Source organism: Spermophilus citellus, assembly GCF_964194105.1.
Source record: "Spermophilus citellus genome assembly, chromosome: 7".
Lineage (NCBI taxonomy): Eukaryota > Metazoa > Chordata > Mammalia > Rodentia > Sciuridae > Spermophilus > Spermophilus citellus.
This window is the reverse complement of record NC_138188.1, coordinates 137916606-137932931: the sequence shown is the minus strand read 5'-3', so window position 1 is coordinate 137932931 and position 16326 is coordinate 137916606. Positions and strand designations below refer to the sequence as shown.

The 16326-nt window shown below is 35.8% G+C and overlaps 1 protein-coding gene across 1 annotated transcript in view; it reads right to left on the bottom strand.

Moving 5' to 3' along the window:
• LOC308653968 (multidrug resistance-associated protein 1-like) overlaps positions 1-16326 on the bottom strand; it is a gene marked incomplete at its 3' end in the record, with an annotated part of 95598 nt that continues 79272 nt past the window's right edge. Inside the window, exons 20-28 of the mRNA XM_081302737.1 lie at positions 14473-14628; positions 11181-11380; positions 10005-10131; positions 8061-8162; positions 4821-4964; positions 3001-3159; positions 1538-1704; positions 492-686; positions 1-139 (exon numbers count right to left, since the gene is read on the bottom strand). Coding sequence (XP_081158863.1) covers positions 1-139; positions 492-686; positions 1538-1704; positions 3001-3159; positions 4821-4964; positions 8061-8162; positions 10005-10131; positions 11181-11380; positions 14473-14628 — 1389 coding nt within the window. The remainder of the gene's footprint in view (positions 140-491; positions 687-1537; positions 1705-3000; positions 3160-4820; positions 4965-8060; positions 8163-10004; positions 10132-11180; positions 11381-14472; positions 14629-16326) is intronic.

The window sequence follows — 16326 nt, the reverse complement described above, 5'->3', positions numbered from 1 at the left end:
CTAAAGTAATTTATCTTTTGTCCCCAAGTCCTGTGTCATTCCAGCTTCTGTTGTCATTCGAAAGAAGAGTCCTTTCTGGTGTATCAGATTCTGTGGTGCCCCAAATTCTATAATCCTTCCAGAATCTAGAACAAGCACTCTGAAATAAGAAGAAAACCAGTTAAATAACTTGCAATCAGGTTTTCTGATCTTAGAAAGGTAAGATTTTTAAATTATCATATGAATTAGAATAAATACAATAAAAAATTTTTTAAAAACAAATTACCATACGAATAATTTAATTTAAAAAAATATAGATACTAATTAACTCGAGAAATAAATCAAGTTTTCTAATATTCTTCTAGCACTAGAGTTTTTCTCTAATTTGGAAAAGATCTTCTATATCATATGGGGAAATATAGTATTTCTAACACAGGTAAACTTTCTTATTAGAGGCAAACAATTAATGTGTTTCCTATAGATATTGTTTATTTTTTGAAAACAAAGCATACCTGTCTGAATCAAAGATAGAATGTAGTCTATGAGCAATGGTCAGGATGGTGCAATCAGAAAACTCCTTCCTGATTGTGTTCTGCACCAAGTTATCAGTCTCAAAATCAATAGAGGCTGTTGCCTCATCCAAGATGAGAATTTTTGTTTTCCGAAGCAAAGCACGAGCCAGACAAAGGAGCTGCCTCTGTCCAACACTGTAAATGTAAACACAAAAAATGTAAAATAATTTCAGCACTGGACTTTATGGTAATGACTCCTGTTCCCAAACCATGATATTGTTATTCTTTTTTTTTTCTCATTCATTATTCATTCAAAAAATATTTTCTTCTATAAACCAAACACTTGTCTAGTTTCTAGAAATGGAGCAATGAAGGACAGACAAAAATCTGTGTAGAGTTTGGATTCTCCTGGAGGACACAGAAAATAATAACAAAAGGATAATTGAGTAAGTGCATAATAATAGTAAGGTTACCAGTATAGTAGATGTGTATTATAGAATTTTCATAAAAATATGTATATAAAAAGTGCTAAGAAGAATTCAAACATGCATGAAGAGGTGTTATAAAATGTGGATGAAGAGTGGACATGGAAGGCTAAGAAAACCCTCACCAAAGGAGTTGCCTTTCAGGTCAAGGCCAAAAGTTAACCCCCAGATTTCTGGAGCAAACTTATACCAGGCAAAGGAAATAGCATATGCAAAACCCTGGAGGCAAGCAGGTCTGGCCTGGCAAACTCAGGAAACAGCAAGAGGTCATTGTGCAGAAACTGGATCAGCAGGGAGATTAATCAAAGAAGTGGAAGTCCTGCTGTGCAACCTTGAAAGGGGTAGCTCATTTTCCCTGGGTCTCTGATCACCTGAAAGGGGCTGTCTTAAGACAACACACAGAGATGAAAATAATACCAACATTTACTGAGGCTGCCCCTTTATTACTTGTCCCTCTTCCCTGAAGGGAACCAGCAAGGGTATACTTTAAACAATGCCGGCTGTGGCTCTCAGCAAATGCCAGTTCTAAAACCCTTGGAAAGCTCTGTTCTTGCAACTTACCTGAGGTTTTCACCACCTTCTGAGATCTCATGCAGCAGCTTCTTGGGAAGGGACTGCACAAATTCTTTTAAGTGACACAATTCCAACACCTCCCACAGCTCACTATCAGAATAATTGTCTAAGGGGTCCAGGTTCATTTGAAGAGTTCCAGAAAATAAAACAGGATCCTAAAAAATAAAGTAGCCTTCTGTGATCTTACTGTCATATGAGTCAACACATTTTTTTTAAAAACATATCAGAAAACTAACAGGGAAAAAGCAAACTGATCAAACCTATTACATTTATAAAATCCATTTTACATAAATAAATAAACTATACAGTATTCCCTCCGCCAATCTGCTGTTCTATTCCCCATGGTTTTAGTTACCCATGGCCAACCATGGTTAAAAAAATATTAAATAGAAAAGTCCAGAAATATACAATTCAAAAGTTTTAAATTGCATGCCATTCTGAGTAGTGAGATCGTATCTCCCACCATCCCACTTTGTTCTATAAGAACGTGAATCATCTCTTTGGTCAGTGTATCCACACTGTATAACCTACATACCAATTAGTCACTTAGAAGTCATCCTGGTTATCATACCAGCTGTCTCAGTATTGCAGTGCTTGTGTTCAGAAAATATTTATTATACTTATAATAGTTTCAAAGTGCCAAGTAATGCTGGCAACTTGATATGCCAAAGAGAAACACTCAAATGTTTCCTTAAAGCAAAAATGCAACAGGGCACAGGGGTACATGCCTGTAATCTCAGCTACTTGAGAAATCAACTGGGGCAACTTATTAAGACCTTCTTTCAAAAGAAAACAAAAAGAGGTCTGGGCATATATCTCAGTGGTATAGTGCTTGTCTAGCTCATGAGAGGCCCTGGTTCAATCTCCAGGACCAAAAAAAATGAGAAGAAAAAAAAATTAAAAATTTATGGTGCTCAGAAAGGAAAAAATAATTGTTTGCTGAGGTTCCTAAGACCTACAGTAAGAATGAATCTTGTGTGAACCTCTCATAAAAGAAAAAGAAATTTGTATTAGTTTTCCTGTTGTGCCATATACTGAGAAAAGGGGGGGGGGAGTCATAAAAAACTCATAAAGTTTATAAAGAAAAATTTAACCAAATTAAAAGAGAGAGAGAGTGTGTGGGGTGAATTCTCAAAACTTACTATTTTTTAAGAGAATATGGCTATAACTGTTCTGTCGGTAGTTATTATTAATCCCTCATAGTACCTAATTTGTAAGTTAAGCCTTATTATAGGAATGTATGAATAGGAAGGAACATAAGCAAAATGGTTGGAGGTGAGGAGAGAAAGAGAGAGAGGAAAAAGAATAAGAAGAAGAAAGAGGAGGAGGAGGAAGCAAGGGAGGGAGGGAGGGAAGGAGGGAGAAAGGGAGGAGAGAAAGAGGGAGGGAGTGTGAGCAAGATAGCTCACCTGAAATGAGTTAAGAGATACTGCTTTCAAAACAGGTCTTACCTGTGGAATTATATTGAGTCTACCACGAAGGTCATGAAGCCCAATTGTTGATATGTCTATTCCATCAATGATAATTTTGCCTCCTGATCTCTCCACAATTCTAAATAAGCTATTTGATAGTGTTGATTTACCTGCCCCAGTCCTTCCCACAATTCCGATCTGTAATGAAATGATCATAAACAGTTCACATGGTGCATTTAGTAAAGGAACAGAGCCTTTGCTCTACCCAAATGTGTTATTTGTCACAATTAGATCCCACTGACCCAAATGTGTTATTTGTCACATTTGGGTCAGTGGGATCTAATTCTGCCAACTAGACTAACTTTGACTGGTGTGGAAGATAATAATGTGTCTTCCCAAGATCTGTTGTGTGCAGACCCTCTTTACCCACTGAAAAGACTCTGGATACTAAATTTTCCCTCTAGCTTTGAGTGAACTAGTTGCCACTTAACTAGAGAATCCCAGTCACTCCAGTGACAGTAGGTCATCTCCGAATCATTCCTGAACATCCAGTATATGGGCATCACTGAGGACGAGGTAGTTTAACTGGAACTTTCAGAATGAGAATTTTCTCTACCCTTCTTCCCCACAACAAACAAACAACTAATTAATAAAAGGGACTGGAAACTGGTTGGAAAATCCGAAGGGATATCTGTAATTATCCCAGGTGTATTAAAACAACTTCACATTAAATTATCAAGGGAACCACAAGTAACGTTAAGGGTCTTGGACTTCTGACCAAAATAATAAGCACCGCAGTGACGGAACATGTTCCTATAGTCATAAAAATTAGTACAATATTTTCTGGTTGCTGATTTGTATATTGGTGTTAATAGAAGAACATTAGGAAAAGAGTTGTTTTGCCCTAATGAGAGATCTGAAATCTGACAAAATGCATCAGAAAACAAAACCAAACCAGAATCTCTTGCATTAACTGGGGTAACCCAAATGCTAGAACAATTTTACTTGTTTCAATAATATTTTAGTCTTTAACTACCATGGCAGCAGACCTAGTTCAGAGTGTTGGAACAAGATGTTTAAGGTTACAAAAGATAAATCTCTGAAAAAGCCCAAGTAGGACATTATTCTTATTTTTATGTTACTTCCATTTATGTGTAAAGCATCTTTTTTAAATGAAAATAATGTTTCATATATAATTGTAAAAAAGTGAAGGAAAATTACAGAAGAAAGTATAAGATCATCTGAAATTATATCACCCAGAAGTAACAGCTATGTTTGATGACTATTCTTATATTTTTGCTAATGTGTCTCTTTACTTTTTAAAAGACAAAACTGACATTACACTACCAAATGTTTTCCAAACCATTTTTATTTTTATTATTTTTTGAGAGAGAATTTTTTTTTTTTAATTCATTGTTTAGTTTTCGGTAGACACAACATCTTTGTTTGTATGTGGTGCTGAGGATCGAACCTGGGCCGCACGCACTCCAGGCAAGCGTGCTACCGCTTGAGCCACATCCCCAGCCCATCAAACCATTTTTAAACCAAATTTCATCTCAATCGTCAGAAAACATCATATCATGAACAATTATCCCATTATAAGGATTTACCATATTTTAGGTGAATATTTATTTATTTTTGACATTTGCTTTATAGAGGAAGTAAAAATAAAATGTACTAAAATTGTGTTTCATAATAGTGTACAATTTAAAAATGTATTTTTTTCTTAATAGAGGGAAAATTTGTTTTCTACTATCAACCACATGTCTTTATTCCTCTTATATTTATGAAATATCTTTAAAAGACCATCTTATAATAAATATTATATTATACTTAACAAAGTGCATTAGATATGGTACCTTCTCTTCCCCATTAGTCTGGAAAGTGATGTCTTGTAATGCCAAGCCAAGATCATCTCGATATCGAGCTTGATAATTAATAAACTCCACTACCCCTTTATTGGGCCATTGTAATGGAGGCCTTCTAGACATAATCCAAGGTGCCTTAAAATGAAAAAATATTCTTTAAGTTATACTTACAATAAAATAATACCTTCTCTTCCCCCAAAATAATTCTTCTGCATGCAACCAAAAGTGAGAAAAAATGATAAAAGACATTTATATTTATGATTTTCTGAAAATAGTTTTCAATACTTACGAACATAAAACTTCTCATCAGGTTATAAGAAAATTTTAGAAATAAATTTTTAGAGAGAGCAAAGAAAGCTTCCCATCACCTATCAAGTTATCAAGACAAACTTCCTATCAAGAGGTTTAGGGTAACTTGAAATTTTAGGTGAGAGGAGGACAATTTGTCTCTCATTCATTCCCTAAATACTAAGTGTTTGTAATGCCAATTGTACTTACTGGAGATTCTGCAAAGAGGAAAATAGATAAAGTGATCTTCCACTTTTGAAGGATATGTGCTAACAGGGAGGGAGACAGAACTACATAACACAGGAGGAGCATTGGATGAACAAAGTTTTGGAAGATAAGCACTTGGTAGAAGTGGTAGGAAGAGGGCATGATTGTGAGCAGGGTCATTAGCAAAGGCTACACTGCACACAGCGAGGGAACAAGTCACAAGAATGTCAGCAGAAGAGGATTCAGGGCAAAGGAAACTGTGTGTGCCAAGGACCTGAGATGGAAGCCTGCCTGGAATACTGGAGAGACTTCAGGAGGTAGAACACACAGGACTGTGTGTACCTGGGTGGCTGGATGAAGTATTTCATGGGAGGATGTAAGGATGGCCTTAGACCTTAGCCTAAGCAACTCCATTTTAAAACTCCAGTTTGAAATCTGCAGTCTCACCAGGCACACCTATGGAGCCCTTCAGTATGGCCCTCAGGCACAAACAAGTCACTTCTCCCCACCCTGACAAACTCAGAGTGAAGACTCTGGGTGTTGTCCTCACCCTGATAAGAGCAAGAAGCAAGAAAATCAGGGAGGGGACCACCAGACCAGATTCTTTAACCTCAGGACGAATGATGTCACTGAGAAATCCAGTAGCAGCTGATAGGGATTGAAAAGACAATCAGAAGCTCCCAAATTTAGTATAAATGATGGAGCAAATGAACAGACATTCAGCCAGCAGACAAGGATGCACACAATCCTGAGAGCCTGATGAGGAACTGGACTGACAGCCCAACTCTTCTCATCTGCCTGATCCTCTGTGTCATTCTCACTGCTCTCAAACTCTACAGCAGCCTCCTGATTTGGGTGAGAAAAGGACTTCTCCCTGATCACCTCCTCAGGAAGCCATCAGCTCCACCCCAGGAGAAGCCTGCCTTGGTTCCTGACCTGATCGCCACGGTCTGAGTGAGTGTGCATCTGCTGGACTCAGAACCTAAGGCTTGAGACTTTTGATCTGACCCTTAAGCTTAGCATGCAGAGGGAATGTCTGTCATGAGCCTGTCATGATTAAGTGTGTTTGCAGTGCTTAGAATTAATCTAGAATTGTTTGCTGTGAATTGATTATGTCTGTTGCAGTGCCTAAGGATTGCAGCATTAAGGATTGTCATTTTCTTGATTAAGAACCTACAGAGTGAAATTGTATTGACTGATTTGAAAAAAATTATTGAAAAGGGCAGAAGCACATGGACAGTCTTTATTTCTCCCCCTCGACTGCATAAGTCGCACCTTTTGCCCATCGAGACACAGAGACAGATGGCCAATGTCAAGTTATACCTCAGGTAACATAGAACTGAATACGGAACATTTGTGATCTAGGTAAGACAGGTTCCATGAAGTGGTGGAATCAGAGGCCTGTTTAAAGAAGAAAGGAACTAGAGACAGCAAGTACCGAAAAATGTTCCAGAGAATTCTTCTACAAAAGGGAGCGGAGAAAGGGGGCTCTGGAGGGGGTGAACAAGGTTATCTAAACAGATATACCTCTTCTACATCAAGAGTTTTTGCAGGGGTATTTGTCACAATTTGCATCAAATTACATGAAGATGTTTTTGTTTTTTAAATATGTGTATACCTACACATGCATTATATTGTATTTTTCCAATATGAAAGAAATATATATTTATTGAAAATTTTCAGAAAATAAAGAAAATGATATTTTTTATGTAAGTCATCAGATGATAAATGGACTAAGCAAACTGAAATTTAGTTCCTAAAGATTATGAATATAGAATAATTGTTTATGAGAAGGAAAGGCAAGAGCTAGGAGAGAATCCAGAGGACAATTCAAAGTTTAGGAAGGAGCTGGAGGATGTGGAGAATACTTTAGCTTATTTATAGGTTGTGTAAAGTAAGGGAGTAGGAAATTAGAAAGGAAAAAATGGTAGAGAGGTGGTTAATGGAGAAAGGTCTGAGAAGACAGGAAGAAATAAAACAAAAAATATAATTGGAAATGTTAGATTATTATGTGCAGAAGATGTATTTCTTCCTTAGTGTCCAAGCAAATGAGAGTTATATGCAAAAGAGGAAAGAGGAATTCAAGTCACCTTCACTATCTTAATATTTATTGAACTTGAAGTGGAGATCACTTGATGAGCAAAATACAGGGATAACTTATATTTTATTCTCTATCAATAGTTAAATTTTTTTGCCTTCCCAAATTATAATTGATTAAAAGGAAGTTTTATTTTCCTTCTCCTTCCCATTCACTGAGGTGTTAATGATGAATTAATGAAACAGAAGGTATAATCACTACAAACATAATTAATCTAAAAACTGTGAGGACTCTAAATAATTATAAGATGACTATATAAAGGCTTTTTTCACAATGTTAAATACCCCACAAAGTTATAATTGTAAATTGTGTATTTTACCCTATATCAGTAGAGGACAAATCATCATGTCTTTTGAAAACAGGTTATCCTATTTCATTCTCATAACTTGTTGAAACACCTTACAATTTGTGGGGAGTCTATTTAATCAGCAAGGTTTTTATTTCTATTTTAGTGATATATACAATAATGGTGCATTTTACAGTATTTTTTTTGTTTCAATGTCATTGAAATGCTGAATATTAGAATGTGAATTTAGAAATTGAAGGCTTTGTTTAAAATTTAGTTTTCAAGATGTCAACTGAAGGTGCATCATGATATCTTAATCCTAAACATTTACTGGTTATTGATGAGTGCCTACCTCTTTATCAATATCTTCATATTCACACACTCTTTCAATGGACACTGCATTGGTTTCAATTTCACATGCCTTCCTTACCCAAAAATTCAGAGATTGAGTAATCTTGGGGATGAGGATAAGAGAGGAAGTAAGAGATTAATTCATATTCTTTCATCTTATATGTAAAAAGTAATACTATGTTTTATAAGGTTTAATTTTCTGAGTTTTCAAATGCCTCCTGTCTTTTGATTACTTAACAACTCTAGAAGAAAACATATTTATACATATATACACATCTGTGTTCCTTCAAGTATGTTAGACCTACAATATAATAAATAATGGAATGATTTGGAAGATGATAAAATGACCAGAATTCAATACATAGTAAAGTAATCCATACTTGGTGTAAGGAATAATGAATAGCAAGATGGATAGGATATGCCTCACAAAATCTACATCATAAATGCAAATAAAAGATAATTAATGACACTGGGGCATTCTTCTCTACCTTCCGCCAGAAGGAAGACTCTCCTACTTTATTTCCTCATTTGAAAAAAAAATTATAGTCCTCACTATGGCAGTGTATATACTAAAATTGGAATGATACAAAGAAAATTAGGATGGTCCCTGCACAAGGATGACACACATATTTGTGAAGTGTTCTATATTTTTCAATAGAATATTACATAGCATTAATAGAGAATAAAATTATTGTATTTGTGGGTAAATTAATGGAGTTGGAGAATATCCCCAAAACCAAAGGCTGAATGTTCCCTCTGGTAAGTGGATGCTGATCCATAACGGGGAGCAGGGAGACATGGGAAAAATGGAGGAACTTTGATGAGGCAAAGGGGAGGGAGGAGTGGGGCGGGGTCATGGGGGCAGGAAAGATGGTGGAATGAGATGGACATTATTACCCTAAGTACATGTATGACTGACTGCACATATGATGTGACACTACATCATGTACAACCAGAGAAATGAAAAGTTGTGCTGTAATTGTGTACAATAAATCAGAATGCATTCTGCTGTCATATATACCTAATTAAAATAAATAAATTAATAAAAGTTTGTAAACACTAGTTTGTTTTGTTTTGTTTTTTACCGTGCCCTCAAATGTAGGTTCTCCAGGTTGAACTTCAAGTTTACTTCTGAAAGTCAAAAGCTTTGGCTTTTATTTTATCTTCAGTTTGGTGCCAACTTACATGATGGCCTACTTGACTTGAACAGATGTGGAGCTCCTTAAAATGTTTCTTGAACCCACTTGAGATATATATTCACACATTTCACTGAAGAAATAGTAACATTTGATTATGGGATTTTGCCCCAACCCCTGAATATGTATTTTATATTCTCTTTCTAGAAGTCTAAGTCCAGAATACTGAAATGCCCCAAGGGTTTTGAATACAAGACTAAGGTACATACCCAAATCATCTAGACTTACCTGTGTAATTAATGTGTAATTACGTTAACTAGTTTAAGGCATTTACTCTTTCACAAAGGAGATATGGACACACTCTTACCAGTGCTTTGAAGTATAATATAAAATAGGGCTTAGGGGAAAATTCATAAGCAGAAGAGAAGTGGAGCATATACTGCCCCCAGAGCTTGCATGTATCTGCTTGCTTCAGCAGGGCAAAGTGAGCACACCAGCTATGGTGGGGAGAGACCATACCCCATAACCCTCTGTAATTATAAAGATGGGGAGCAAGAGACTTGTGGGTCATTATGGATGGTTCCTGTTCCTCCAGGGCTCAGCCCATTCTTTCTGGGAGCTAACTGAAAATTGCTGAGCCAGCTCCTGGCTACTACCAAAATAGAGGAAGAAATGAGCCTCCAGGGTAATCCAAATTTGTCTCTCATTACTTAGTTAATACAATCTATAATTCAGACAGGCAAAGGAGAAGAGTGTTTAATTAATTGCATTATAAACATGCCATGTACCACAAAATCATTATTACTTACATTTAGTGCATAGGATATAGACAAACCAACTATTGCTGAATCTATGGAATTGCCAGCCAACACAGCAAGCAGAGCAGTAAAGAACAGCATTAAGTTGCCAAGAAATTCAAGCCTAACGGACAGCCACCTGTAATAAATGGAATGTTCCTGAGAACTGAGATGCAAAAGTTTTGGTGCAGTTAATACTAACTCTACTCTGGGAAATTGAGAAGAAAACATCAATGACTACTTTCTTTGCCTGCCCCATACCCCCGTCCTTACTTGGAACTCAATTAGGAACTCAATTAAACCCAGATTATCACAATGATGCTAGCTTAAATAAAGGATTCCTCTGCATAAAAGTTCACATTACTTTTGCAGAAGTTTGCTTTAAAACTTAATCAGAATTAAAAAGCAAAAGACAAGAACTTTAGCTAAGATGAGTTACTGGCAAATAAGTTACTTCTCCAATTACATACACTGTAAAATCAGATGCATTTCATACTGATTAAATTATTCTCTAAAAATTAAAATATGCCCAACTACTATTTATTATTTCATTATTACCTCCTTATAAGATTATAACTTGAAATTAAAACTACCATAGAAAAGTATACACAAACAAAATATATTCTACAAACACTGAATACAACAGAATCTTATTAGTCATTCTAATAGCATCCTATAATTTCTTCAAAAAACAGAACTTTGTTTTCATATAAAGTAGTAAGTATGTGTCTTTTATATGGTATATATGTAGATATGATTTAACTTAAATGCATATTAAACACTAGAAAATATTCAGGATTTACATATGTGTGTGTGTGTGTGTGTATGTGTGTATAAACACATATTTAACTAATTAATGTATACTGATTTGATGAAATGGCATTAGAAAACACTTTTTTTTTTTTTGGTATTCTGGATTGAACTCAGGGGCACTTCACTGAGACGCATCCCTAGCCCTATTTTGTATTTTTTCTCTTTAGATACAGGGTCTCAGTGAGTTGCTTAGTGCCTTGATTTTGCTGAGGCTGGCTTTGAACTCTCGACCCTCAAGCTTCAGCCTCCCAAGCCACTGGGATTATAGGAGTGTGCCGCTGCACCTGGCTAGAAAACATTCTTTCATTTAAAAGTCAGTGAACAAAGTATCTAAGAATAGACAGATTCTATGCTAGATTTATTGATGAAACGTACCTGTTTGAAATTACATTATTGTAGAAACAGACCAAGTTCTCATTCACTACCTCTCTGTTTTGCTGGATAAACCTCTGTTCATGTCCGAATGCTCTAATAGTGGACACTCCCAATAAAGTCTCACTGAAGTGAGAAATGACAGGGGAACGGGAAGCTCCTGACAACCGCCGAATCTGTCGAGAGCTGGCTATGTAGTATCTCTAATCAGAAGACAGAAGAAGTAGTTGGAAAGATGTAGCAGAAGTTGCTTCACTGACTTAAAAACTACAAGAACCTTGTGTTGTAACTTAAAGTGACCCCCCCCCCCACAAAAGCTTGTGTCCAAATTCTAACACCTCTCTCTGTATCTTTTTTTTTTTTAAGAGAGAGTGAGAGAGGGGAGAGAGAGAGAGAGAGAGAGAGAGAGAGAGAGAGAGAGAGAGAGAGAGAGAATTTTTAATATGCGCGCTACCGCTTGAGCCACATCCCCAGCCCCACCTCTCTCTGTATCTTTAAGCATCACCTTATTTGGAATTAGAACCTTTGCAGATGTACATAATGTAAGGATCTCAAGATAAAATCATTCTGGATTTGTGGTAGGCCCTTAATCCAATGCTGAGTGTCTCTACAAGTCTCGGTAAAGGACTCAAAACAGAGAGAGAATGTCATGTGTGGTGAAAGGCAGAACTTAGAGGGATATGTCCACAAGATAAGGAAAATGCCAGGATTGCCAACAGCCCAGAAAAGCAAGCATAAAGCATGAAACAACTTCTCCTTGGAGTCCCCAGGAGGAACCAACCCTGCCTGCATTTTGATCTTGGACTTCTGGCCTCCAGAATTAACAGAGGATAAATTTCTCTCATTTTTAAGACACCCAGCTTTTACTTGCTACAGGAGACTTAGAAAACTAATACCCCTTTATAACAGTGAAAACCCCAAATTATGGACAGTAGAACTAGGACATAATTAGAAAAAATTTCACTCGCTTGTGCTCTCAAGTGACCATTATTGAGTACCTACAATAGGAAAAGTTCTGTGTCACATGCTGAAAACATGACCAGGCAGTTAACCCATTAAGTGAGGGAAGCTGACCAAGGGTACCTATGATATTTTTTACCTGAACAAAATTGCAAAACAAAAAGCAAACCAATTTATTTTTTCCTCTATGAAAAAGATATAGTTTACCCAGAATTATGATTGAGTTACTCCCCCTTAGCCTTAGGGATTATGAAGAGTTTGGAAGGACTATGTCCTAAATTAACTGAAATATCATTAACCATCTACAGAAAATTGCTACCAATTGCAAATGAAAATCAGGGATTACAGATCTTTTACTTTTTTTTTTTTCAGAAAAATCTCCATATCTGGAATTTCATGTAAAATCCCTGATTTTAATGTCTTTATTTTGGCAAAAACGCTGATCAAGCAAAACAAACATGTATCTCAAGCCATTTATAAAACTATCAGTTTATAGTTCATAAACTCTGCTCTGTACTAAATGCTCTGGAAAATACAAAGGATTATCACATTCTAGAGGCTGCAAAGGGACTTACCAGACTGTCTAGTTCATGGATGCTGTTTTTGGAGACACAGACTCTGAGAGTAGCTGATTAAGGGTGAGACACTTATCCCTAGGTATATATATGTGTGAATACTATACATCCTTTGTGTTTTTTTTTTTTTTAAATTCATTGACCTATAGAAGCCATGCAGTTCTTCCAGGGAACTCTCCAGGGAATCTAGCTTAAGAACCATTAATCTAGATCAGTTTCTCATACTCTAGTAGGAATCACCTGGAAGGTTTGTTAAAATGCAGACCTCTGGGCCCCATACTGAGATATTCTAATTCAGTAGGCCTGGGTTTACCATACTTTGAATAGCACATGTCAAGTGAAACTGATAATTCCACAGGGAAGAGAAGTAGAGCCCAGAAAGGGAAGTTATATTCTTGATGCAGAAAACAAGAAGGTGACAAGAACTCAAGGCTCCTGAATCCAAATTCAAGTATCACCTTATTCAACTTCCTAGGGGGTTCTAGATTCTTTTAATCCTGGTCACCCTATTATAGTTTACCAACCATGAGATCATCACATAAAACTTCATTCATGACATGTGTGTGTGTGTGTGTGTGTGTGTGTGTGTGTGTGTATGTATGTATATTTTTTTAAGTGTATAAAATTGACCCTCAGTAGCATTCTTCTGTTTCCAGATTGATTTTTTTTTAAAATAAGACATAGTCTCTGGCCTTTGGAAACATGATCTGATCAAAAAGACAATATGTGGTCTCCTAAAAAGTAACTTATAATACTAGTAATACAATACATCCATAGTACATAGGTGATTTTGCACTATTTTGGTAGAAAATGATTCACAAGAAAGTGGAATATAACATAGGCCATGAAGAGTAAGATCTAGGTAGAGAGAATAGAGAAAACACATGAAGTAGGTAGAATAATAATAGCACATGTTGAGAAATAAGAAAATGATTAACATTCTGTCTTGAGCAGACTAAATTCTAATATGAATTTAAAAAGTTGAGTTTTTGGAAAGGATTTGAACTACAAAGAAGGTATCCTTTTGTGAGAAAAGCTTTAGAATGTTTTGATATTCAATTTAAAAAATATATTAGTAAATTGTGTTTACTTACTGTAGCCTCACAGTGACATAATTTTTGAGTTCAAATTGGTTGATTGTATTTTAATACACAGATAACACATGAATAACATGAGAGACATATTTAGTTCTTCCAGCAAAAATTTGCTGATATCTAGGATAATAGGACAAAAGGTAGTATCTGTTTCTGTCTTGATTATGCAGGCAAATTAGCATAGCTTAGAGACAGCATGGACTGCTGCTCTTCTAAATTTACTGCACTATGACTATTGAGGCTACTTTTTCCTGGATGGCTCCCAGCCAATGACTGGATATGAGAGAAAGTGTGAAAGCAGACTCATTCAGAAGTCACATGGGACCCACCAGTGGTGACCTTGGTTGAGATCTTCCCTTTGAATTGAATGCACCTTTAATAAAAAATGCTCTGTAATGACAGACTTTTCCTCCCCAATTCTTCTAGCTCCTTTTCCCTAACTGGTATCACACATACATTGCTGTCCAAGAGTTCTACCAGCTAAGCCTTTTCCTGTTTCCTCTTCTTTATTTTGACATGCATTTCCCAAAGTATATCTATAGTATAATTCACTTCTAGGACCCTGCTTTTTGGAGAATCTGAACTAATAGTAAGTTTAAGTGGGTATAAAACTATATTGGACTATAGATGCATGTTATTAATACAAATAAAAACCCAAATACTTACTTGTATGGTGAAATATAAGAAAATCAAGGGAATAATCCCAAGAATGAAGAGTGGGAAAGCTCCCAGGATGACCAAAATTGTTCCAATAACATCTAGTGTATAATTCAACCAGGTCCGTAAATAGTAATGGAAACGTATATCAATTATAAACATATCCTGAAAAAAATTTGATACCAGATCACTTTATTTTGAACTATTTCATGGCTTAGAATGAGAAAGAAGAAATATATCCTTTAATGGAAAATGAAAAAGAATTTACCAAAATGTTACAATTAGATGACTAAGAAAGTCTGACTACACTCTTTTCCCACCACCATACATTTTTCTTATAGTCCATAGGCTATGCCACAAAGCAAGTCTTCACAAATACAAAAAAATAGAGATATTACACAGCATTCTATCTGACCATAATGGAATGAAATTTGAAATTGATGACAAAAAAAAAAGACAAGCTACTCCAACACTTGGAGACTAAACAATATGTTATTGAATGATGCATAGATAACAGAAGATATCAAATTTGGAGCCCGACCCCATGAGATGGAGATTAGAGCCAACTTTTTCTTCTATCAGACGCAGAGTTTCTGGTTTGATCCCTAGCTCCTTGATCCATTTTGCATTAACTTTTGTGCATGGCGAGAGAAAGGGATTCAGTTTCATTTTGTTGCATATGGATTTCCAGTTCTCCCAGCACCATTTATTGAAGATGCTATCCTTTCTCCATTGCATGCTTTTAGCACCTTTGTCTAATATAAGGTAGTTGTAATTTTGTGGATTGGTCTCTGTGTCTTCTATTCTGTACCATTGGTCTACCCGCCTGTTTTGGTACCAGTACCATGCTGTTTTTGTTACTATTGTTCTGTAGTATAGTTTAAAGTCTGGTATCGCTATACTGCCTGTTTCACTCTTCCTGCTTAGAATTTATTTTGCTATTCTGGGTCTTTTATTTTTCCAGATGAATTTCATGATTGCTTTTTCTATTTCTGCGAGAAATGCCGTTGGGATTTTGATTGGGATTGCATTAAACCTATAGAGTACTTTTGGTAATATTGTCATTTTAATGATGTTAGTTCTGCCTATCCATGAACAGGGTATATCTTTCCATCTTCTAAGGTCTTCTTCTATTTCTCTCTTTAGAGTTCTGTAGTTTTCATTGTATTTGTTAGGTTGATTCCCAAGTATTTTATATTTTTTTTGAGGATATTGTGAATGGGGAGGTTGTCCTCATTTCCATTTTAGAGGATTTGTCACTGATATACAGGAATGCCTTTGATTTATAACTCTGATTCAATTTATCAAAATCTCTGGGACACTATGAAGGCAGTGCTAAAAGGAAAGTTCATTGCATGAAGTTCATTCATTAAAAGAAGAAAAAGTCAACAAATAAACAACTTGAGATTACATTTCAAAGCCCTAGAAAAAGAAGAACAAACCAACACCAAAAGTAGCAGAAGACAGGAAATAATTAAAATCAGGGTGGAAATCAATGACATTGAAACTGAAGAAACAATTTAAAAAATTGACAACATCAAAAATCTAGTTCTTTGAAAAAAAAAGTAATAAAACTGAAAAACCCTTAACCACTCTAACGAAAATAAGGAGGTTGAGAAAACTCAAATTACTAAAATTTGTGTGATGAAAAAGGAAATATCATGACAGACACTATTGAAATTTCTAGAGGCATGTGATCAATCCAAACTGAGTCAAGAGGACATACACAATTTGAACAGATGAATTTCAAGCAAGGAAATAGAAGATGCCATCAAAACCCTATCAACCAAGAAAAGCTCAGGAGCAGATGAATTCACAGTTGAGTTCTACAAGACCCTCAAAGAAGAACTAATACCAATATTC